Source organism: Thalassophryne amazonica, chromosome 22, assembly GCF_902500255.1.
Source record: "Thalassophryne amazonica chromosome 22, fThaAma1.1, whole genome shotgun sequence".
NCBI lineage: Eukaryota > Metazoa > Chordata > Actinopteri > Batrachoidiformes > Batrachoididae > Thalassophryne > Thalassophryne amazonica.
In genome coordinates, this window is record NC_047124.1 from 13,776,592 (window position 1) to 13,803,240 (window position 26,649).

General features: G+C 40.1%; 1 protein-coding gene across 1 annotated transcript; it reads left to right on the plus strand.

Annotated features, from left to right (window-relative positions):
* On the plus strand, positions 1-25,529 carry zdhhc17 (zinc finger DHHC-type palmitoyltransferase 17). The gene is made up of 17 exons (XM_034163285.1): positions 1-124; positions 5,897-6,000; positions 7,709-7,831; positions 8,057-8,134; positions 9,136-9,280; positions 10,136-10,200; positions 10,905-11,067; positions 11,238-11,363; positions 14,134-14,276; positions 14,808-14,908; positions 18,257-18,381; positions 18,754-18,816; positions 18,942-19,035; positions 21,805-21,888; positions 21,962-22,119; positions 22,211-22,305; positions 23,565-25,529. Exons 1-17 carry the CDS (start codon positions 62-64, stop codon positions 23,701-23,703), a joined length of 1,869 nt encoding a protein of 622 aa, XP_034019176.1. The 5' UTR covers positions 1-61; the 3' UTR covers positions 23,704-25,529.
* The last annotated feature ends 1,120 nt before the right edge of the window (positions 25,530-26,649 follow it).

A 26,649-nucleotide genomic window follows, 5' to 3' on the forward strand; every position in this document is an offset into this window, starting at 1 on the left:
GAGTCTCCTTCTTCCAGTTTCCTCTTGTTTCCCACAATGCACAGCGAACACCACCACCAAGATGGCCGACGCTATGGAGGAGTATGAGAAAGAAGCTGGCTGCGTCCCGATTCTCCATCCTGAGGTATGATCAGCGCTGCCGCCGCCTTCTACAGACAAACACACAGAAAACGTCTGAAATCCGCCCGTGTGTGGGTAGCCGCCTGTTTTCGGTGTCATTTTATTTGTTTGTTGAATTTTTGAGGGGAAACTCCGGTGCCCCCTGCAGAACCACCGGTGGGAGGGGGGAGAGCAGGCAGCTAGCGATGCTAAAGATGCTAACGCTAGCTTCCTCCTCCTGCTGCAGAACGCTGCACGGATGTCAATGTTTATTTAACGCTAACACTGCTGGTCTTCTACGGCGTAAAAACCTGTTGACCCCGAGCGGTTAAAGTAGCGTTCACGGTTAATCTGTTGTGGTCACACGACGCTAGCGTTGCGGCTACATTTATAGTTTGTTGCTAAGCTGCTGCATCAAGGAGTCAAATGTGACGGTGTTTTTCTTCATCTGTGGGGGTCCAACGTTCATGCCAACATCTCTGAATGCAAATAAAATGTATCGTGTAGAAGTCAGACGCTGTCCATTGTATGGAACAGTGATTACACTGAGCTAACTAGATCCAGTACTGATGTCACCTGTAAATGTTAACCTGCACACAAATGTCAGCTTGTGTAGTTTTTGCATGTTATACCTGTGGATAAATAGGAACACGTGTTTCAGTCTATCCCAGTGTTTTTGCAGCCTTGCATTGGATTGTCGACTAAACTATAACCTTCCCACCAAGCTTCAGTGATCAGGATCAAGGTTTAGCAGTCAGATTGTATCAAAGGGAAACAATTATGATTATTGACTGTCTATGTCTCAGTTCAGGGGCCGCATTTTTTTGTTTGTTTTTGAAGGTTGCGTTCTACAAAGGTCTGGCCTTCCAAGAATGCAGACGCCAAACCAACTGTCTATCCCACAGAGCATTTTGCAGTTATGTTATGAGCTTATCCTGCACCTACCCCCTCTGGCCTAGCAATCTTGACAGCTGACAAGCTGGAGTAGAGGGTGCAACCCGTAGTTCAGTGATCATTTTGTGTGAGGAAAAGATGGATGTTTTTGTTGTGGAGCAGCCAAAAGGAAGAAAAATTGTTGTGCACTTCGAAACGACTTGAAATGCTGTTGCTTGCACATAATGTATAATTTGTTGCAGTGGTTAGATTAACACTTACCCATGTGATAAACAAACAATATTGACAGTGTGTACAATAGCAGTGGTAGTGGACAAGTAGTTAAGTGGGATTGTTTCCAGTACTGAAGGTTCTCATTCTCCATCTAGTGGAGTTGCATCAGAAAGGACCTTCATTGTAAAACTTGTGCCATATCCACATGCAGAGCCACCTCTGATTTGCTGTGGCTACCTCAAGTGAAACAAGGGAGAAGCCGAAGGGACTTACTATTGAGTTGACGTTGCGTGCAGCCAAGTCATTCATTCAAAAAAAATGTATTTCCATGTTTACTGTTATCCATAAAACAGACAGTTGTCTATCACTAAGTGTGTTATTTGCTGTGCTCTCTGCCATGCTTAGCTTAGAGAACAGATACTTATGTGCTTATCAAACGTGGGTGCTAATAATTAAATCAAGGGAAGTAGTTGTATCACATATTTACATGGTAGCATTTCAAGTAATCACTGTAGGAAAAAGTGTCCTTTTTTATGGGGAAGTGTGTCCAAACTTTTGACTTGTAGTGGGTGTGTACGCATATACGCGTATATACATACATACATACACCACAGAAGTCTAAATCATTGTCAACAGCAAAAATTTTTCATAATATGCCTGTTGCTGGAAAAAATACAACATTGCCTCAGTCCCATTTGCTTGCTAATGTTAGCTAATTTCATTCATTTTGTATACCTGTTTATTCTACTTAAGGGTCACTGGGAAGCTGGAACTTATCCAAGCAGTTATTGGGTGAGATTTGGTGTACTGTACACCCTGGACAGGCCACCAATCTATTGCAGAAATGTTAGCTAATGACACCATGATTTTCACAGTAAAACTCTTCATTATCTCTCTGCTGCATGTAATATTGAAATGCATTCTACCCAAAATGCAGATTATCGGCAATTGCTTTGCCATTTTGCTTCATATCTGCAGCAGTGAAACAGAAAATGAAAGCTGTTCTTAGCAGCTGCTTGTTATTTTTCCACTTTCAAAGTGTTGTTTATGACAGTTTAATGGCCACCAGGCCAAAGCTGTGGTTCGCTGAGCCATTGCTCCACTACTTTAGGTGGGTAAACTATATTATGGATATGTCTCACTGACCAGCTCCATTGACAAATGCGTGTGCTGCTTCCTCACTGAAAAGATGAGGTTTCAGCTAAAAATCAATGGCTGATGTAAGATGGATAATAGGGTTAATGGATAACATTGTCAATATTGCTTCTCCATTTGTTGTATATATTACCAGCAAACAGACACTGATGAAGGCTGCAGCTGTTGTTGCTGTTAGAAATACCACCGTTGGCTGTTTAGAAAGTAGGAAGGGATGTAGAACAGGTACACAACTATCATGGCTGACGACAGGTCACTAGTCATCAAGGAAGGCGATGCTGCAGAATGCAGTTTTTAAACAACCTTCATAATTGAAACACTTTTGGCAATCAAGCCTCTGGATGAGTTTGTCTATTGCTTCATTTGCAAGAACTGTTTTTGAGGAACTGGTGGAGGAAGTTAATAATGAAAGCAGTGCAAGCAGTTTAAAATCCACCATATTCTCAAATCACAAGAGATTAAATGAGACACAGGGCTGTTCAAATTAATTGTTTCAGCAGCAGGACTGTGATGTGTGCATGAGCAGTAGTCACACAATGAGACATGTGATGTCAGGTAATGCAAATTAAATCAAACGCTGACAATCTACAAGAGAGGTTTGTCTGATATAACATATGACTGACTCTCATTTAAAGGTTCTTGCACAGAGGTCGGTTTTTACTTATTTATTGGCTCGTCAGCGACAAGCACATGCTGCATGCATGTCACATTAACGGCTCTGGACCTGTCAGTGTGTGTGTGTGTGTGTGTGGAACTTGTCTTTTAATATCCGAGGTCCAGACATTAACTTTGAATTCTTTTCCTCCATCATTGGACTGATTTGAAGGTTGTTTCTAGTCAAAATGTTGTGAGAATTTTCACAGTGGTTTTTAGTTCCATAACTTTCTATTCAGGCAGTCAGCCTCAGCAGCACACAAGATAGTTGGAACAGATTGTCAGGATGTGCAGATGAACAAATCTTGGCAGGAGAAAACCAAGACACCTCCTGGTATCTTTGGCACTTAAATACCGGAATATAAATACACATTGGTCACCTTCATGTTATTGTCACACCCTTCTCATCCGCCTCCTGTATTTCTCTCTCAAATACAATCTTATTCTTGCAGTCTGTGGTTTTTATTGGACTGTTTTCCTGCTTGTCTGACTGCTTTAATAATCTACAGAATTTATCAAGTACTTGTTTATTACAAAGTGACAGGAATTGGAAACAAAGTGTTTCATTTAAATATGCTAATTATGGTGAGTAAATTGAAACATACAGTAAATACAAAATGGTTAACATTTTGAATTATGTGATTGAAGGGACTGTTTTAATTTTTATGTGTAATTTTTTTCATGGTCGAGCCAAAATTAGTTGACTTGGAGGGAGAGCTTTCATATTATTATTTGTATTAGTATTAACATTTATTTATTTACACTCATTTATTTCAGTCAAATGTGACTTATATGTCAGCTGACTCCTTCCATTTGCCTGGTGCTTTTAGGGATGGCTCAGTGCCATGTTTTCCTATGGATAAATACAGATTGTGAATACGATTATCTGGAATATAGCCCATTAAATAATATGAATCCAGGCTAATTGAATATAGCGCTAGAAATCACAATAATTTCCTCAATAATTACTGATACATGATAAAGTAGCAAATAACGATTCATTTTTAATTAAAAAAAAAAAAAAAAAACAGTTTTTGGATGATTACATTTACTTGTTAATATTACTTTTATTACTACTACTGTGTTAATTCATTAAAACATTGGTTTTCCTCCTGTTTCATTGTAATACAATTCCTGCCTGTACAGTACGTCTTGTCCATCTTAATTCCCCACATTCCTCATGGTGGCAAAACTGCAATGCTGACTCAGCACACACACCCCTCACTGTGCAGGGAAGCCCAAGCTAAAGTCTGATGCAAGATGGTAACCAGAAAAGTCTCTGCCTGCCAGGCCCGATGTGCATCTCAGACAGCATCCCTGTTTTGTTCTTCCTCATTATCAGTGAGCAGCATCACAGCCAGGAGGCTGGAACAAATGCTTGACAGTTAAAACGTTGAGCTTTTTGAGGAAGTCCTGGAAATGCTGCAATTTTGATGGCAGGTTTCAGTTTGTTGGTTTAACTCTTTCACTCTGAAGAAATCACACCCAGTGACTGAGACAATGAATTGATCATGTGGATGCATCTATCTACCAGGATCAGTAACACCCATTTCAGTCTTCTCTGTGGTTAAAAGTTACAAGGCACCCAACTTTTCACTCTTGACAGACAAATTTCCAAGTTTGCAATGTCAGGTGTCACCTACATCAGCAGGCAAGTACACCTGCAATTCAGCAACAGTGAAAGTCTCAAACCCTTGGTTACATATAATCTGACTAAATGGTGCTCTGTAAGAGAATAGCAGTGGACTTTGAACAGAACCCTGGGGTACGCCATATTTCAGTGCTAGAAACTGAGAGATGATGTAAGAAAAACACTGCAATCAACCCAAAAAGTAAGAGTTCAGAAGAAAGAGTTCCCAATCAGAAATAACAAAATAGTTTTCAATTCTCTTCAACACAGTAGTATTAAACTCTGTGGTGTCGCTCAGAACCTGCAGTTACATCTAACAACAGCAACACTGATATGGAATGATGTGCACTGAATGCTAAGATCATTACCTGGCAGATATGCAAGAAGTTTTATTACAGTTTTAAACCTAGCAGAAGTACTCCCAAGGATGAGCCATCAGTTCACAATTGTCAAAATAGACAGCCTTAATGTTAACCAAAGATCCTTCATGATTGAGAAAACAAGTAGTACATTTAACACCCACCACAGATGATTCAGGCTCATCTGTGAGTAAAATGTTTGGTTTTATCTGATTTGTCCTGCCAGACTGCATCAATTTCAAATGACACACATTTTTTTCCCCGAGAACGAACATTTGGTGTTAATTTTCATCAATCAAATTTTTCTTATTAGATGATAAAGATGGAAAATATTTTTTCTGTGTACACATCATAGATCAGATTATTTTTTTAAAAGCTATTTACGTGACTGTTTCTAGGTTCTTATAAAACCTGTGTGTGTGTGTCCAGAAACTAGACTGTCTGGGTGGTCTTTGTTTCCCAGATGCAGTCCTTGTTTCCTAGTGGCAGCAACTGATTAAATTGCGTAACGTTACCAGGGAAGCTAATTGAATGTTGCATATACAGCCGTCACCTCTGTTGCAGATAAGAACATCACCAGCATTACTCAGCAAGTCTCTCTTTTCGATCTCTTGTGCTACATATATTTTCTCAATTTTGTCTCTGTGATCGCTTACTGATCATGAATACTGAAACGATAAGAAGTACATCAGTAAGAAGTGCTTAGCGTTTTGAATGAGGGATTTTGAGACTTGGTGCAGGTCTGTCTCATACAATCAGTGTTTGTTGATCTTCTCTGAATGCATCTCAACACTATTCCTGTTCAGTTTGAACAATAGAGCAATGTTCTTGGTGTTGAAGAAGGGTATGCTCCAAGAAAATAATTGCTTCTCCATCTTTTTTCTTAAATCAGGAAATCAAACCCCAGAGTCATTACAACCACGGCTACAGTGAGAGCGTTAGCCGTAAAAACCATGTGGACGACTACAGCACCTGGGATATTGTCAAAGCCACACAGTGAGTAGATAATGTGTTCCGAATGCGCACACTGTGGAAAAGTCTTAGGCCACAGGTATATTGATGTATGACCCAGTTTGTATTCTGAATACTTTCATAAACCTCTTCAAACTAAAAAAAAAAAGTAAGGTGTTATAAAGGTCCTGATGACCATTGGTTGCCTTTGCATATCACTGGATTGGTGAAGTGGATGAGAGTCTGTTATATAATGCCGGAGTAGATCCTTGTCATTCGATTGGTGGTTTTTATGTCACATGATATGGATTATTTGTACCATTTGCCATTGTGTTCCATTTACCATGCAATTTTGGTTCTATACATTTTGTGCTATTGCATGCCGCCGCGCACTCACACTAGCAACAACGGCACTTAAATTAAAAACAAACAGCGGCCTGACACAGTGGCTAGGCCATAGTGCCCAGACCTCCCCAAGAAAGCAGTGTTTGCCGGAGGCAGAACCGCGCAGGCCGTGTTAGCCCCGCCACATCTCAGGGCTTGCGGGAGGTCCACTGGGGCATAGTAGGATAATACCTGAGTATTGCATATCTGTCTCGCTACAAGCTTTGGTGGACACCGTGGGACTGGGAAGGGCATAAGTCCATTTTCTCTTTGTGAATTAATAAAATATCAAATGACAAAGATCTATTTTCGGCATTGTATAAAACAAATAATGAATGTTTTTTCATTTGTGCAATGGTACAAATATTTCATGCGGTTCCATCTTTCACTTCATGAATTATTCGTACCATTGCACTCAATATTCATTATTTGTATACTACTCTTTGGACAGAATGCCAGTCCAACTCAGGTTATTTCACCAGATAAGGACAGTTGGTATCCATTTACAGTTGGGTGCACTGAGATTAGTCACATTAAGTGTCTTGTCCAAAGGCACGGATGGGTAGTGTGGCTGGGAATTGAAACCTGTCTGCATATTTGTAGCCCAACCCAATATCCCACGAGCACCCTGCCCTACAAGAATACAGTGGCTTATTTAAGGGTTATTCTTTAACTACGGGCACTATTGGCCTTGTAAATGTAATTACCACCACACCATTGCCTTACAATATAAAGCGCCTTGGGGCAACTGTTTGTTGTGATTTGGCGCTATATACATGTGCTCTGATGTCACTATTTATCTCCATAGAAACTACCCAAACAATCTTTCATACAAACTGTTTAAAGGGACATTACAGTGTTGTGGTGGAAATTACGGCAATAGTGTGGGACAACTACATTTTGTTTAAAAAAATCACAACAGTTGTATGGCATTGAGTACCCCAATTATGTTTTGATTATTTTACTGATATTTTATTCAGAGATATTTTAAAACATTAGAAAAAACGTTTTTTTACCATTCATTTTTATCATTGAAGATCAAAAGTCTGGGTGTGGGACAAGCACAAAACGGCAATATTTGCATATAATGATGCTGAAAAAAGGTGAAAAAGTCATAATAGACTACTAGAACAAATTTCTTAAAACACTTTCATTGTAAAGATAACTATAAAAGTGTGAAATTTCCCCTTTTTTCTGTTTTTCATACAGTATGATCAAAGGACATAATAAGTGCCCGTAGTCTAAGAATCACCCTTAAGAGGCTGAATAATGGCTGTATAATAACAGTAATTGTATTATTACACACATTACATGTGTGCATGTTTGTGCATAATATGACTTAAAACACCTCCCCAAATTTTAACTCCAGATACGGCATCTATGAGAGATGCAGGGAGTTGGTGGAGGCGGGCTTTGACGTTCGGCAGCCAGACAAAGAAAACGTGACACTCCTCCACTGGGCCGCCATCAACAACAGGATAGACCTGGTGAAGTGAGTCTGCTTGTTTTTATTAGTGGGGAAGTCATAACGGTAATCAGATGTGGATAAATGTTTACATATACATGTTGTATTCAGGAGAGTCTTGTCATAAATGCTGTTACACACAGAAGCATAGGCAGGGCTCCAGACTGTTTATATTGGTTAAATTGTACAGTTTGAGATTAGACATCCAAAGAACGATTAGCTCCTTTCAGCCAAAGGTGTTTGTTTCTGCAGGTACTACATATCAAAGGGAGCCATAGTGGACCAACTGGGAGGAGACCTCAACTCCACACCTCTACACTGGGCCACCAGGTAATACCCCAGATAACAGATCAGCCACATTCACTGTAATGAGAAGGGCCACTTTACAGGTTTGACACTGAATCATGAAAAGAAATTCATTTAGCAATACCATAATAGGTATATGGTTCTGTTTGGACTTGCTATTGGACCACTTCTGCCCAAATTTGAACCACATTATTGTTGACTAACACAGAAATCCCGCAATGGTATGATCTTGAGTTTGACCTTTCACAGCCACTTAAAGTTACAGGTTATGTTTGAAATGTCCTGGCAGACACATCCTTACACTGCACTGTAGTCATTTGAGTTTGTAATGATCATTCAGAGCGGTCGTGTATACTGATTGTACTATGTTCCAGCCCGTGTGAGATTCATCCATCCGCCCTCCCAAGAAGCTAAGGGAGGGAGGTACAAAGCTTTCCCGTCCTGAATTATTGATGGGCTTAACAGGAGGCACCTGTACCCTTCTCAGTCCATAGACGAGCAAGATTTCCCATGTCACCATTTATGCCAAATCAACCCCCCCCCAACCTGTCAGTGACATTTATACACCTCTGGCCTCCTGTCTGTATGACTGCAGCCACTCACATACTGAAACACACACCTTCGAATGTACACACTGCACATAACACCCATGTGCTTTTGCAGCTGATGTGCTAGTACAGTTTTCAATTTTGGAACCTTTTGCAAAAAAAAGACTGAAATTTGGCAGTCAATAAAAACACATCAAAATCTGTTGGCATCTTGTTGGCGAAATGTTAATGTTGGTATTCCTTGAAGGGAATGGTCACATGGTGGCACAGTGGTTACCACGCTACCAAACCATGACTCTAAATGCTTTAAATTGTTAAAGAAAAATTCAAGATTACCTTTTAAAGAGATTGTTCAATTTGTGAGACTGAATAATTTACATTAAAAAAAAGTTCAGATTTTCATGTTTCTGTTCCTCCAAGTGTCAAACTTTTTTTTTTTAAATTGATGTTTGTTTTTTAATATTTACTTTCTTTTAGGCAAGGTCATCTATCCATGGTGGTGCAGCTCATGAAATACGGTGCAGACCCGTCTTTGATTGATGGAGAGGGCTGCAGCTGCGTCCACCTAGCCGCTCAGTTCGGACACACATCCATCGTGGCGTACCTTATCGCCAAAGGGCAGGTAAGAATCAGAAAACGCTTCTCACACACGCACGCACACAGTATTGTCAGGGGACGTGTCAGCTGCTGCCGATGCCAGACGTGTGAGAGAATGCACATACGAAGCAGAATGCAGGAAGAGTTGTCTTGATTATTGTCGCCTTTAGCACATTCAGTCTACTGACATGTTAATACAGGTGCTCTGTTACCATATGAGACTGATTGCAAACGTTTTTATTTGTACTGTCTCACAGAATATTAGAGTTGAGAGCAAATAATGAGTATGAGCACATAGTGCACCGTAGCAGCTGTGCTAAGACTAGGTTTGTTGTAACTCAATCCCAGAGTTTAGGTTTTGTTGGTCACTCATAAAAGTGCAATGTGTGAAGCAGCAGGAGAAATGTTGGACGCACAGTCACATCAAGATTGCAGCTCCTCTCGATTTGTCACGTGTCTGTGGTGTCCCTCACTTGTTCTTGTCAGTGAGGCTAACTTTTTGCTCCATGCATTTTTGTTGGAGTACTTGAGGAAAGAACACTAAAGTTGGAGTGAAGGAATCTTTTTAAAATGCATGAGTTGCGAATGTGAGAGAATTTTTCAGTCGGGTTTGCTCATGCAGACCAAAATGTTTTGAATATTAAAACTTTGACCTCTGGCACACATTTTGAGGGTGACTATCCATATTGTATCTCTGTTCTCTGGCTACAGTTAAATAAGGGACATTAAAAAAAAGAGAGAGAGAGAGAGAGAGAGAGAGAACTGCGGCTGTATTTATTTTTGGTTTCAACAGTAGTGCTTACCACTAGAGGGAGCCCTGTCTATTCATTATTCCTGCAGTTCCTTTTGTTTTCTTCATGATATCATTTCTGTGTCACAGGATGTGGACATGATGGATCAGAATGGTATGACTCCTCTGATGTGGGCGGCTTACAGGACGCACAGGTGTGTATTTATGCGCAAGCGCAGCTACACAATTTGTTGTAGAGCATACAGTTTATTTCTGAGAAAATCGATCAATTTTAAATCTGCGTGAATATCAAAGTGAAAATCTAAATCTGATGTCTAGTCAGACACAGTAGTAACGGTGACATTGTACCTAAACAGAAGGCACTCTGGTACAAGCTTGTGCATGTTTTTGCTGACGGCAGCCAGACGACGCACAAACACAGTCATCAGTTATCAGATCACTCTGACGATGAACAGTTAAGAATCGGCAATTTTGCAAGTGACAAACTAAGAACTATCTTTTCTTTCTTTTGTTCTTGCATTTTTATCCAAACAGCACAGACGTCTGTGTTAAATTTAAACTGTTTTACACTTCAGACTTCAACCATAAATAATGTTTTAATGTAGTGTAAGTTTCCAGACTAAGCATGTCTGTGTACTGCAACATTATGATGTGGAAAATACATTTAATAATCATTCAGTTTGTGTGCATCATCTTCAGTGAAAAACATTAAACAAGGGGAAGCACGTCACTGCTTAGCAGCCTGCTTATCACAAGAATAGTGTTTGACAGTCATTCTAATGTGTCACTAAAAACCTACTTATATTTTTCAGCTGCTGTTTTTTATTTTTATATATTTCTGTTTTTCATTGAGTTCCTTTTTTACCAGATTTGCATCATTTCTCTCTCTCTGTGACAGCGTTGATCCAACTAGGCTTTTATTGACCTTCAACGTGTCAGTCAACCTGGGCGACAAATATCACAAGAACACGGCGCTGCACTGGGCCGTACTGGCTGGCAACACTACAGTCATCAGCCTGCTGCTGGATGCCAACGCTAACGTGGACGCGCAGAACATCAAGGTACCACGAGCTTCTCAGCGTAATCCACAGAGTACCATATTAATTTTGTAGTGTTGGTTAAAAGTCAGATCACCACATTGTCAGTGCGTTTGTGGGCTAAAATGGCTTTGGTTTTGTTTTAAATGGCAGAGTGCAAATGGGTGCACTAAGTGGTCTGATGTTATGTTTAGGGTGAGACGCCACTTGATCTCGCCAAGCAAAGAAAAAACATCTGGATGATCAATCACTTACAAGAAGCTCGACAGGCCAAAGGTTACGACAGCCCGTCCTATTTGAAAAGACTGAAAATGGACAAGGTACACACATACGCACAGATAAAACCACTGCAACACACAAGGAAAGAGATCATCAGGTGTTCAGGGTGAATTTGGTCTTTTGAATAAATCTATAAAATATTTCTTTTTGAAAAAAGAAAGCTTGTTGGTCTTACGGGCAACAGCCCTCCTGCACTAAAACCCCCAAGTGTTAGTAATCAGACACACACATTATGTGTGAGGTCATACAACCCCTGGCAAAAATTATGGAATCACCGGCCTCGGAGGATGTTCATTCAGTTGTTTAATTTTGTAGAAAAAAAGCAGATCACAGACATGCCACAAAACTAAAGTCATTTCAAATGGCAACTTTCTGGCTTTAAGAAACACTATAAGAAATCAAGAAAAAATATTGTGGCAGTCAGTAACGGTTACTTTTTTAGACCAAGCAGAGGAAAAAAATATGGACTCACTCAATTCTGAGGAATAAATTATGGAATCACCCTGTAAATTTTCATCCCCAAAACTAACACCTGCATCAAATCACATCTGCTTGTTAGTCTGCATCTAAAAAGGAGTGATCACACCTTAGAGAGCTGTTGCACCAAGTGGACTGACATGAATCATGGCTCCAACACGAGAGATGTCAGTTGAAACAAAGGAGAGGATTATCAAACTCTTAAAAGAGGGTAAATCATCACACAATGTTGCAAAAGATTTTTTGTTTGATGCCGTTCCAGTGAGATTTATAAAGATGACTGCCTGAAGACAACATGTAAATTTCCACAGTCATTGATGATATGGGGCTGCATGTCATGTAAAGGCACTGGGGAGATGGCTGTCATTACATCATCAATAAATGCACAAGTTTACGTTGATATTTTGGACACTTTTCTGATGTTTAAGGATGATGAAATCATTTTTCAAGAAGATAATGCATCTTGCCATAGAGCAAAAACTCTGAAAACATTCCTTGCAAAAAGACACACAGGGTCAATTTCATGACATAGGGTCAATGTCAACGAGCAGATGTGATTTGATGCAGGTGTTAGTTTTGGGGATGGAAATTTACAGGGTGATTCCATAATTTATTCCTCAGAATTGAGTGAGTCCATATTTTTTTCCTCTGCTTGGTCTAAAAAAGTAACCGTTACTGACTGCCACAATCTTTTTTTCTTGATTTCTTATAGTGTTTCTTAAAGCCAGATAGTTGCCATTTGAAATGACTTTAGTTTTGTGTCATGTCTGTGATCTGCTTTTTTTCTACAAAATTAAACAACAGAATGAACATCCTCCGAGGCCGGTGATTCCATAATTTTTGCCAGGGGTTGTAGTATATATTCACTTTTATTTTCATTTAGCATCACGCCTCGTTTCCTGTGCTCATAAAATGTCATTGAGATCCATGCATAACTTTTTGAGTTTGTATCTCTAACTGAAATTACATAAATCTATTATATCCTATTGCGTTATTCATCTTCTCACAAAATGTTATTGAAGCTGACTATTAATCACTCTTTGAATTGAATTCCTGAACTCTTAAAAACCTCTTCTGGATCCTGGATCCAAAATTAGATCCAGATATAATTCAAAATAAAATCCTTAATTTTCTCAGATATTATCCCTCTGCTCACTAAATTTCATCAGCATGCCCTTACAATCTTTAGAGTTAAATGTTGCTATGTGCCAAGCCTTCTTCTGGATCTCATTTCCAGAATATATTCCGGATCACCTCCCAAATGGGATTCACTTGTTTCCTGGAACATTATCTGTCTGCTCACCAGATTTCATTGAAATCTGTTCATTACTTTTTTGAGTTGTCCTGCAAACAGGCAAAAAAAAAAAACCTCAGTGAAAACATAGTTTTCAGTGCCGTTTGTCTGTTGGCAGACTTAAACAAAAACTACTGGTGTGATTAAGGGAGCAGAACAAGAAATTGTGCTCTTTAGAAGATAAATAATACCTGGATCTATCCACTTAATTGGATCCACTCCAAAACGTAATCATTCCCTCCTGGGCCTGTACCCCACCCTTCCACCAAGTTTAAAAAAAAATCAGTTCAGTATGTTTTGCATAAACATACTAACAGATAACACTGGAAAAAACTGTCCTTTGCAAAGGTTAAACTAGAAGGGCACTCAGTAGAGTGCATCCCTCCTCCACACCACATATCAATATCGAAGGATGTGGATTCACAAAATATTACTAATATTGCTATATTACAGAGTTTAATCTGGATCATCACCAAATTTTAATTGATTCATCTCGGACATATTTCCCATTATTCCACCAAATTTGGTTCAGATGCATTCAAAACTTTTTGAGTTATCCTGTTAACAGACAAACGCCGGTGCAAACATAACCTCCTTGGCAGAGGTAAAAATAAAATGGACATGGGTATGTAGAGTGCTAAAATCTAAGAACAGGTGTGTTTTAGTTTGTTGAGCTCTCTGTGTCATTCTAATTCTTGAATCTTTTCATACAAACCTACTTTAAAGTCATGATGTCAATGCATATGATCGCTGTTTTTTTTTTTTTTTTTTAATGACAAATCGATTAAGTCCCCTTTGTGCCTGTTGAAATCTGGCTCTTTTCTACTTTTGTTTTTCTGTCTTATATCTTCATCTGTCTTTCTCTCTGTTTATTTTTGTTTTTTTCTGTACTTCTAATAATATTTATTTTTTTCCCTCTCTCTCTTTCTTGTGTGCATCCCTCAAATTCTGTCTCTCTGAACTTCATGTTCGCCTTTTGTGCCACTTAATTTGCATGATTGGTGCACCTGTCTCCTTCCTGTACTCTCCCGCTCCTACAGGAGTTCAGGCAGAAGGTGATGCTGGGAACGCCCTTCGTGGTCATCTGGCTGGTGGGTTTCATCGCCGACTTGGACATCGACTCCTGGCTGATCAAAGGCGTCATGTATGCTGGTGTCTGGGTTGCCGTGCAGTTCCTTTCCAAGTATGTCACAATCGCTACGATGTCACTGTTTGACAGCAGATAGTCTGCTTTTGTAGTTGTACTCAGAATTCCATTAGTGTGCCAATAATGAAATGAAAATGATTCACTCTGGATGTGTTCTTAAGTTGGGAAACATTAGTGCAGAGATGTCCTTTGTTATTTTTTTGGTTTGTTTGTTTTATAAAGAGAAAACCATGTTGGACATGTTCTCTGAGACTCATTTGACTGATGGTTTTGGCAGAAACTTTCTCAGAAACTGAAGAAAGTCCCAAATTTCCCTGCAGAAATCAAGGTTAGGGTAAGGCTGTGGGTTTCAGCGTGACCATCGTGGGTCATGTGAGTTTCTAAAGAAGTTTTCTTTGTGAGTCTCGCCTACTTTAATTGTTGCAGCAGACATAGAAGCTGAAATGTCAAACAGTTTAAACTTGCTGGATACACAGATGTGATTACAAGAACACAGAAAGCACTTATTTTAATAGTCTAAATCGTCTCTAACTAGGCTAAGTCCTGCTGTCTTGACCTCCTCTGCAGGGCCTTCTTTGATCACTCCATGCACAGTGCTCTGCCTCTGGGAATATACCTGGCCACCAAGTTCTGGATGTACATCACCTGGTTCTATTGGTTCTGGAATGATATCCTTTTGTAGCTAACAGATAACTTCTATCAGGAAGGGCTGACCACCAAAACAACATGAAGACAGACAAGAATGAAAGACAAGTGGTGACAGTAATAACTGTGAAGTGATGAAAAATATGAGGCGGAACCTCAGTAATACAACATACCAGGACAAACAGCCACACATAAACAAGCAGTGACAGCAACAGTCTGTTGTCTATTTAGTGAGCATCCATACCCTATTCTAGGACACCAGAGTCTTGATCCTGAATTGCGGTGACAGCCACAAACACCTAACCGGGGGAACAACAAAACAGAATGCCTTGGAAATGTTTGCACATGCACAGGTTGGTTGTCGTCATTGTGTCCCACGGCAGTCTGTACTCAAAGTTCTTGAAATGGAGCAATATCTCCACCTGGTGAACATTTACCGTTAATTCAGGTGATCTGGTGCATCAGTTAACAAACCTCAAAAATGGAAAAGATTCCTCATGTGAGGATTCATACATACATACATATACACATGTACACACACGTACACAACGGGTAAAATAAGTATTGAATGCATCAACATTTTTCTTAGTAAATATATTTCTAAAGGTGCTATTCACCTGAAATTTTCACCATTTGATGAGCTACAAGGATGATGCCATTATTTTTTTGAATTGTCGTATTGACAAGCTCCAGGGTGATGGATTCATTCATTCACTCTGCATTTTACAGGATACTTGCATCTGCTTTGGAAAAGCCTAGCAACAGAATTCAAATGCTTTTATGAATGGGTTCATGCAGCGAGTGCATGTCCAAATCAGACGTGTTTGTAACACTGATTGGTGCTAATGAGTGGACACTCGAGGCTGGAGGCCCCTTCTGACTTGCTATGAAGGGCTGTTTGGTCAAATATGGTACAAATATGTCTGTGTTTCTCCTCTGTGAAGGTTGTGTGTTCGTATTGCAGACACGAGCTGCAACAGCTGCTGGGTGAATAACTCAAAAACTAATGAAGTGATTTTTTTTTTCCAAAGAATATGGAAATGTTGGCCGGGGGCTGTAATAGAAACAGGTTTTTGGGAAGGTTCCAGAGAGGACTGTGCTTTTGTCCCTGGTAGAGTTGTGTGTCATCCTGGGGGGATTTTATATGTACAACACACAAAGGCTAAGATGAAAGTAATAAATCATTGGTAATTTTGCATAATGATAATATTCTTTTGGCTTTTGTTGTTCCACAGAATCAGCAACAGATTTTTTTTTTTACACCCTGGTTGTGCCTTTAGGTTGGAACATTGTGTGTGACAGTTGTGGCCTACTTTCCACCAGTATGGGTTCATTATCCTTTTTTCCAAGCGGTGAATAAGGTTGGATCAGATAGCATAGGCAGGGCTGCTTAATGTCCCCCACCCCCGCAATAAAAGTTGATATCACATTTTCCCTCAATAGTCAAGGGTAGAGACTTTACTCAGGACTACGTTTCTTTATGGAAGTCAATGTGAAGTTCTGCATCCTATAAAATAAATAAGTTGTAACTCAAGGTGATTGTTGATGATACATCAGTGTGATCACGTATTTTTATTTTTTGAAGAATCTTGGTGACGGTCTTTGTGTCCCGTTGGTTCTTCCCAGAGCCTCCAGGATGATCTTGTCATGGTCCTTCCTCTTTCCCCAAGTCTTTGTGTTAATCAAAAGGTGATGAGGGCTTGGCTGTGTTTCTTCTGGGTTTGAGCTGATTCATCCACGTCTGTCTTCTGGAAGCCATCTGTTAAATTCCTCACGAAACCAGCACACACATCCACACTTTTTACTGTTCCTCTTCCTGTCAACAGTGCACATTTGGTGCATATTTTAGCTCGACGCTGCACCTGGAGTGTGTCTCACTGTCCAACTATTTCTTTGTAGTGGCTTTTCTTAATGAGAACTAATTATATGCCAGCAAACAGAAGTTAGCGGGGTTGTGTAAGTGTCACCTGGTCTGCTCATCTATCCATGAGTTGTGAAATCTGATGGGATCAGGTGTGCACAGGGTGGCATGACAGCACAAATCTGAAATGTGTACGGCTACTCTTGTTGGGAGTTTTTAGCAGACTTTTGTAGTAACACGCTCTTTTCCATTCATGCACACTCTGTGGCCCAGCTTGTCTTTTGTTCTGCCGTGTGTGTACCTATGGTCCTATAGGCTTTCCTTTGCGGCGGCCCATAAACCGTTTATAGTCTTCTTGTGTGAGACGAAGAGTGATTCAGGAACAAATTAATTTCACTGGCCTGTTAAGAGAGTTACTACGCAAGGGGAACATGTGACTCAGATTCCCTTTATTAAAAAAATAAAAACAAGAAAGGTGGTTTGTGGGAGCTAAGTAAATGCTGTAGGCCATATTGTGTTTACCTGCTTCAGCTTGTCTGACGTTTCTTGATCGCCAGTTTTTACTTGGGTGTCTTTTGGAGTTCTGATTTATTCAGGTCATTTGCATCAGATGTATTGACCACAAAATCTTCAAAAAAAAAAATTTACGTACTAAATAAAAAATAATAAACCAGATCGCTCAGTTGTCTTTAAATTAACGTTATCGCCGGCCAAATGTTGCTGCCGCTCTGTCAGTATTTTAATACTGCTGACTGCCGCTTTATATTCTCTCTGGACCAGACATGGGGTCAAATATTTTGCATTGTATTTAAATGCAAATACAAATACTTTAGATTTTCGAATTCCAAATACAAATTGTACTTTTTCAAATACAAGTACTTTATATTTTGAGTATTTCAAATACAAATACTTTCTATGAACTATAAACAACAAATCAACACAAAAACTGATAAACCGGTAACATTTTATTGTGAAAATAGCATGACCAAATACTATTGATAAGTAAAGGATTGAATGTTCACAGGCAGTAATCAAACTATCACAATATATATTCTGTTTCCAGCAATATTGCATCCTGTTGTATCCACCATATCACAAAACAATAATAAAATGTCATATCTTCTCATCTCAGCATATTGTATTACGCGGAGCTTATAGTTTTCTGGTGTGTCTCAACACGGTGTCACAGAGATTCCCAAGTTTGAAAAGTATTTGAAGAAGTATTTATAAAAGTATTTGGAAATACTTGGGATCGGCGATGTATTTGAAATACAAATACAAATACTTTGAATTCAAAATCAGAAAATACAAATACTCCGAAATATGTATTTAAGTATGTCTGCTCTGGACAACATAGCGGTGCAGCTATACAAAAAGTTGAGTTAAATGTGTTATAAGCAATTATAACGGGTTTTGCAAACTTTGCATTACTTAGTTTCTCCCCCAAAAAGAAGGCGACAGTTGTAAAACATATAGTTAACCTAAACGTGCTTCCTTAACCTGGCCGCACATCTCCCCTTTGCTACTGTCCACATGCCCTTCCTGATAAACACTCTGGCTCTGTTCTACAACTTTGGCAAATCCTGGAAGTCTGATCCAGGAATCATCAAAGCCTCAGAGGAGCAGAAGAAAAAGGTCAGTTTATAAGAAATAGTTTGATCCTCACCCTGTAATAGTTCAGTGTTGTTTTTCCTTCTTGAGTTTCTGCTCATTCTTATTATGTTCCACAGCTTAATAGTGGAAGGCATAGAGAAGGATTTTCTGAAAATGAAGAGATGCAGGAGGCACAAGCCTCGATTTGATCTGTTTTATGAAAATCCTTCTCTGCTCCAATCCACCGTGAAGCTCTATAAGTGGGAGCGCATCAGTCAGGAGTTGCACTATGTGCGGTGTCTGCAGTCGTCATCTTCTCAGTGTATTTTTTGCTGGTGTGCAAGACACATTTGTAGATTGTGTTACTTTCCAGCTGTAACTGTGTGTTTTCGTTTTTTGGTGTCCGTCTGTCAGACGATCGTGGAGCTGGCGGAGACGGGCAGTCTGGATCTAAGCATATTCTGCAGTACCTGCTTGGTAAGGTCTGAATCCTCTCTTCTGGGGAAGCTGCCGATCCATTTTAGAATAGATTAGGTGTCTGTGGAAGGAAAAACAATAAAGCGACATGTTGAGAAGCTTCTCATTGGTGTGTTTCCTCACAGATACGGAAGCCCATCAGGTCCAAACACTGTGCTGTATGCAATCGCTGCATCGCCAAGTTTGACCACCACTGTCCCTGGGTGGGGAACTGTGTCGGTACGTCAGCAGCACCACAGATTCCTAAGCTCATCCACAGTTACAGGAACACATGCTCCTCCCAGCAGTGCTGCTTGTAGTTTTTGTGTTTAACTTTCAAATAAAGCTGTTTACCATCAGTTACAAGCGGCTGTGTTGTCCAGAGATGGAGCATATTTTAAACATGCCCTTTACTCAGAACACGTCATTTCTAATCTCGTGGACAAAGCGATAGTTTAGCAGTTGTTATAGATAGCAGAGCAAAGAATGGGCTCTGTTAAGAGTTACATATTGCATGCTTGTGTGTGCTGATTGTGGGGAATAAACAGTTCTGTTATTGTTTGTCCTGACAGCAGCACTGTGGATCGAGACTGTTCTCTTTGTACCTCTCATTCCATTATGTATCTCTCAACATATCTGTGGAAGCTGTTGTCCTGCATTTGAGTGCATGTACCAGTGCAGTAGGACTACTCGATTGTTGTAAAGAACGCCACAGTTGTTTTGTTTTTTGTTTGTTTGGTTGGTTGTTTTTTTGACAAATTGAAATGTTTAGTCATTGACTTAAGAAACATTCTGCGTTTATTAGGTATCTAACATTGAACGAATTAGCACATTTAAGTTAGATTTTGAAAGGTTGTAATGGAAAACAAACAAACAAAAAAAAACCCTGCCATGCAGGCCTTACTAAAATACAAAATGGGCGAAATGTAATGAAATAGTCAAATTTTGTGTACATGTAAATGAGTCCATTGTTGGGTCAGTGGCTGAAAATTCATCTCTTGAACACCAGATGGCACACCCGCCTGTTTTGAGTAAGGAGCACATTTCTGCATTTCCAAAATGCCACGAAAAACACCAAAAAAATAAATAAATACTTAATTTACTCATATTTGGAGTCAGTTGGGGTCAGTATGAGCAAATTGTCATACCCCATTTTGTTACATTTTACCCCCATTTTGTAATTATCAGTCCCCATTTCGCTCCATTTTGTTTTTGTTTTGTTTTTGACTTCATCCACTTCGTATTTTAGTATAGCCAATTTTGCTCCATTTCGTAACATTTGACCCCCATTTCATAATTATCAGACCCCATTTTGTTACTTTTCTTCCATTTCATATTTTAGTATAGCCAATTTTGCTCTATTTCGTTACATTTTACCCCCATTTTGTAAATATCAATGCCCATTTTGCTCCATTTTGTTAGATTTCGTCCACTTCGTACACGTATTTTAGTATAGCCAATTTTGCTCCATTTCGTAACATTTTACCCCCATTTCATAATTATCAGTCCCCATTTTGTTACTTTTCTTCCATTTCATATTTTAGTATAGCCAATTTTGCTCCATTTCGTAACATTTGACCCCCATTTCATAATTATCAGACCCCATTTTGTTACTTTTCTTCCATTTCATATTTTAGTATAGCCAATTTTGCTCTATTTCGTTACATTTTACCCCCATTTTGTAAATATCAATGCCCATTTTGCTCCATTTTGTTAGATTTCGTCCACTTCGTACACGTATTTTAGTATAGCCAATTTTGCTCCATTTCGTAACATTTTACCCCCATTTCATAATTATCAGTCCCCATTTTGTTACTTTTCTTCCATTTCATATTTTAGTATAGCCAATTTTGCTCTATTTCATTACATTTTACCACCGTTTTGTAAATATCAGTCCCCATTTTGTTACTTTTCATCCATTTCATATTTTAGTATAGCCAATTTTGCTCCATTTCGTTACATTTTACCCCCATTTTGTAATTATCAGTCCCCATTTCACTCCATTTTGTTAGATTTCATCCACTTCGTATTTTAGTATACCCAATTTTGCTCCATTTCGTAACATTTGACCCCCATTTCATAATTATCACTCCCCATTTTGTTACTTTTCTTCCATTTCATATTTTAGTATAGCCAATTTTGCTCTATTTCGTTACATTTTACCCCCATTTTGTAAATATCAATGCCCATTTTGCTCCATTTTGTTAGATTTCGTCCACTTCGTACACGTATTTTAGTATAGCCAATTTTGCTCCATTTTTACATTTTACCCCCATTTTGTAATTATCAGTCCCTATTTCACTCCATTTTGTTAGATTTCATCCACTTCGACGTGAAAGTGGCTTAAAAGCACATAGTATCATGGAAAGTTTTGGAAAAACTTGAGGAAAGCCGGCTGCTTGGAAAAAATATGCAGAATAATGAAGAGTCAAGATAATAAACAGTGACGTAACGCGTTTAGATAATACCGCGGAGAACACGGACACTTGAGGACTACATGCAGGAAATGGCCAAAATAGAGTGAATTAGTTGGAGAAACAAAGCCAGGCTTGACGTCTGCGTGGGTTCTGTGAGGGTCCGTTCTCCTGTAAAAACGGAGTGCGACGTTAGGAGCAGGAAGGAGACAACGCGCTGAAAGCAGGTGGTCAGGATGAGCTTTTAAGAGAGGAAACTGCCTGAACAAACACAGCTCCTCCTCCTGAGCACCCGCGATACTAACCTTTCAAGTTGGGGATGGAGATTGTGCACATTTTATACATTAAAAAAACAAACATTACTGGTTTGTTGAAGCATGAATTCTGCGTGGAATCAGCCCAGTGTTCTCACATCTACTGGCTCTTGGATCCACGTTTCATTTATTGTTTTCTGCGGCTTCAGTTTGTTGACATGGATTTTTTTTGTTGTTTGGATGCTAGAACGAGGGGAAAAAAACTGCACATGATGTCATATCTGCTCCTCAAACGCTCGCTACAACCCCAAAATATGTGATAATTTGATGCCTTTTAACAGGTAGTGGGAACCATCGTTACTTCATGGATTATCTGTTCTTTCTGCTCTGCATGATCTGCTGGATGATGTACGGCTGCATCTCCTGTGAGTGGGCAAACTTTTTACTTCTCTCGCTCTTCCAGTTTCTCCTCTAACTCTCATCTTTCTCCGTCTCCAGACTGGAGGATCCACTGTGCCACCAGTTATGCTAAGGATGGTTTCTGGCTCTACCTGTCCCAGATTGCCTCATGCTCACCCTGGATGTTCTGGATGTTCCTCAACAGCGTCTTCCACTTCCTGTGGGTGGCCGTGCTCATCATGTGTCAGCTCTACCAGGTCAAACTCTCCGGGCGGTTGGACACCTTTTACGTCTGCGTTTATTTGGTCTGAAACGTTTGGTTGACCTTTGGTTTGACTCCTCCATCAGATCGCCGCTCTGGGAATCACCACCAACGAGAGGATGAATGCTCGGAGATACAAGCACTTTAAAGTCACAGCCACGTCCATCGAAAGCCCCTTCAAGTATGTCAATTTCTGACAGCTCAGTAACTCATTACAATGTGCACGTCTGCTTTGAATTAAAGTTCCAGTTACTGCATATGTGCGCTGCGCCTCAGTGAGCGACAGCAGGGTCTGATAAATATAATATATATACCTTACGATAAATCCACCTGTCGTCATAATATATATTTCAGCTCAGAAGCTGGCGAAGAGTTTTCTTGTGGAAATTTTGTCTTGGCGTACAATTCCACATGAGTATAATGTGAGCACTTTCATCCCCATCAGATCTTTGTGATGTCATAAGGTGAGAATGTGTGTGTGTGTGTGTGTGTGTGCGTACGCTGAACTCTTGCTTGACCTAAGTAGCATCTCTGCACGAAAATTTATTTGCAGTCTGTTGTGGCAGGTTTTAAGTTTTAATGCCTGGAGACGAGGTGATTATGTAACCTTCACTGTTCTATTGTCAGTAGCTGTAGTAGTAGCTCTATTTACACCAAACATTATTATGCTGACTTGGTGTTTTTTTTTTTACTGCCAATGAGGAGAAATAACCCTCTGAACATCACAATCCACTGGTGGGTTTGAAAGGTGTATTTTATTTAGATATTATTAGCCAGAAAGGGTAAAACAAAAATACAATTTGTCGGATTTGTCGTCATTTTTTTTTTCCTGATGCTTCCATCAGAAAAAAAAAGCAAATCAGCCTTTAAAATAGTGATATTTCATTTAAAAAAAAAAATCACCTTATTCATTGTGTTGCATTTAAAATAAATAATAAATTATTTACTCTTTCCAGATTGTGTTTTTTTAAAAAAAAAAAGCACAACTGTGAAGCCTGGAAAGATTGCTGAGATCAGTAGTCACATGACAAATTCAGTGAATTTCAGGCTGAGAAAGAAGTGGATGGAAAAAAAATGCTGTTACAGTGACTGAGACAGTAGAACAGAGGTGCAAGACTTGCAGGTGCAGTGAAAAATGAGCCTTCGGTCAATATAAATGTGACAGGATCGGAAATAAAGGACCAGAAACTGCATAGGATTTACTGTAAATGATAAAAGAAAACTCTAACTTCTGTTTGCATATGCAGTCATGCTAACGGTGGTTAGCGTTTTCTGTAGTAGAGCCTGTCAGCTGTTAGTGTAACAGTATCCGTGAAAATGCTTCCACATCTGGAAATCTGTTAATTATGGGGAAACCGCCTGAAATCCACTGTCTTTGTTTTACTCCCTTACTTACCGTCACATTGGGGCTAACGTTCGGCTTTCTCTACCCCTTTTCAGCCACGGCTGCATCCGAAACCTCATCGACTTCTTTGAGATTCGCTGCTGCGGTCTGATCCGGCCGGTGACTGTGGACTGGACCACGCAGTACACAATAGAATACGACCAGACGTCTGGATCGGGCTATCAGCTGGTGTAGAGGAGGAGCACGGCAGCGGGGAGCAGGGAGGGTGAAGCGACGCTGGGAGGAAGGAAGGAAGGAAGGAAGGAAGGATTTTCCTCCCCAGGTCACCCCCGGCATCCGTATTGGAGCAGTGCTGTTCTCGGGAACGCTTACTTGTTTTGTTTTGGGGTTTTTTGTTTGTTTGCGGATCATCTCTCCTCACCGATCAAAAGACGAGAAACAGTCTGGCAGGACACGCATGCTTTTATGGTGCAATACCACGCCTCAACCTAAACCGCCCTCGGCCACAACTACTACTGTCACTACCACTACTACTACTCGTACTACCACTACTACCTTATGACATCACGTAAGTACTGTGCCAGATCCTTCACCACTGTCCGACACTCATCTTCTCCGAGCCCTTTGGACAGTACACTGCTGCCAGGCACCGGCGAGAGGAGCGATGGCGAAGGATTTCAAAATAAAAGCTCCTCTCTCTGTTATCCTGTCCAGGAAACACAGCGCTGAGGAGACAGCAGCATCATTAGAGGGCGGTATACTTAATTCCCTTCATCTACAAACACTTACGTAAGGTGTCCCCACTGTAGTTCAGGAACTGTGCAGTTCCTGTGGTGGTGAGAGAAGCTGCCGGAAGGATTTAGGGGTTTTTGTTTTAAGGTAGATAGTGATAAGGGAATGTGTTTTTAAGACTGTGCATCATGATGAGTTAAGAGTGGAAGTGGCGCCGCTGTCAAAGCCCCACTTCACCCTCCCGCCTGTGATCTGCTTTGAATTCACCAGGAACTGAGTTTTTTCAGATTTACACAATTAAAAAAAAAAGAAATTACAGGATTTCTATGTGGAGGGGGTGTGGCTTATTCAGCGACGACCACCGTAAATAGCCTCCAGACAATGTGACGTTGGTATATTTATTTTAAAAACTATTTATAAATGATTATAACGCCATTCCTTTACATTTCACATGGTTTTTAGCAGAGTAGTATTTTAATGAGGAAAAAGTTTCTGAACCCCAAAACTTTCAAATCAGTACTGCGAATTTATTTATTAACAAAAGTAGGTTTAAAAAGAGAACTTTTTTTCTTTTTTAGTTTCATTCCATATGTAAAGTGTTTTTGTTTGTCTGCCTACATTATTGCACTGATTTGTGTTTTTTGTTTTTTAATGAAGGGTCCCGCCGTGCGTCTTCAGGTCGTACTCTCCCGCCGTGTGGCCACGTTGCTGGCACAGTCTCGCCCCTCAGCAGTTTGGGACGGACTGAAATGTAAAGAATGTGCATCTGTATATAAAGAACCTCCGTAATGACTTTTTATTGGGTTTTTGTTTGTTTGTTTGTTCCGTCAGTGTTAGTCGACGGTGATCATGGGAGAACAATTTCTCGCAGTCACACTGAAACAAAGCAACTATACTCCTCCAAACGTATGACTGTAGCTTTTAGTGATGTCCCATACTGCTGTTGATATGCATTTCAACCCTCCATGAAGCTCTGCTGCATGTACGACGCCTGGGACGGCGTGGGCCCCGCCCGCCGCACGTCTGTATATGGTGAATGTTAAGTATTTGCAAGTACTTTTCACGCATTCTGTTCATCTGTCTGGTTTGTCCCCTCAGTTCTCTTTCCGTACACCCAGCGTGCATATCTTTACTGGACGTCGTCTTTGGTCTTCAGGTTCGCCCGATCTCCAGTCGGGCTCCACTCGTGCAACTGTGTAATATATCTGAATGTTCCAGGCTTGTGGACTTTGTAGTCACCCTGAATTTTTTTAATTTTCTGTCATTTCGCTGGGTTTGTTATACCACTGGATGTACAAATTGTAAAGCAAAGACACTAGAGAACTACGGCAGATGCCTTTTTGTTTTTGTTTTTCTTTTCTAAAAGCTGAAATGTGATCATGCAATAGTTTTAAGTATAAGAGGGCGCTATATTCTATTACGATCTCGCGTTGGCATCATCATGAGGAAGCGATCGTATCATCATGCATCCCACCTGGCTTTCCGGAGTTAAGGGTCATTTTTCAGATATTACTGGATCTCTGGATGTGGTGCGTCATAACTGATGTTACATCCACAAGGTGCATCTGACAGCTGATTGGCTGTTTAAACAGTTAGTGTGATGGCTTGCTGAGTCTCAAATATCCAGTCTTTCTATTTGAACTCCATCCTCAAAGTCAGGATCAAAGTACATTAATCGATGAAACGTCCATAAATTTTTGTAAACATTGGGTGCTGATTGGCTGAGACCTATGATGTCATCACTACGACATTGCTGTTGTACAAACACGGTAAAGCCTGAGCAGAAAATTCTTTGGTTCATTGAAAGACCAACACTTAAACTACCCTACAATTAAAAACTTTCAGCATTTGTTGTGCAGCAACCATCACTTTCTGCAGTGCCCTCTGATGGTTGCGATTGGAACGCGCACATCTCAGTCATGTTTCTGACTCTTGGAGGAGGTCTGAAGCTACAGTTGAAGCTAAAGCTGTCGGGGCACAAGTGCAAATAGCAAATGTGCAGCCACATGCTATTGCTAACTGCAGTTAGTGTTGGCATTAACGTGGCTCATCAGTTGTCAGATGCACCTGAAAATCCAGAGTAAATGGCAACATTTGCAAATCTTAATTCCCCAGAGGACTTTCATCACAGGTAGTCACTGCTGCCCTTCAAAGACCAGTAACTTTGATGTTCACTCAAGGTCAAAGGTCATGCTTTAGATTTGATATGTAAAAAAAAAAAAAAAAAAAAAAACCTGAAATATTAACTTGTGCGCAGAGCTTTCCTTCTGGCAGAACAGCATGTATGGTTGGTGTCTTTGTGGGGCAGACTTCAACCCCATACAGGACATGGATTCAGAATCATCTTGGTCCTCACTAGTTCTTCCAGAAGGCTCCGTTCACCACAAGGAGAGAACAAGGTAAAGCACATAATCATCCTCCAGTGCCTCTGTGCCCACCTTCAGACAT

Coding starts and splice junctions, on each gene's coding strand:
- zdhhc17 (XM_034163285.1), top strand. CDS start 62: ATGGCCGACGCTATGGAGGAGTATGAGAAAGAAGCTGGCTGCGTCCCG. Junction 8,135..9,135: donor CCTCTACACTGGGCCACCAG/GTAATACCCCAG, acceptor ACTTTCTTTTAG/GCAAGGTCATCTATCCATGG. Junction 18,382..18,753: donor CAGAGGAGCAGAAGAAAAAG/GTCAGTTTATAA, acceptor TCCGTCTGTCAG/ACGATCGTGGAGCTGGCGGA.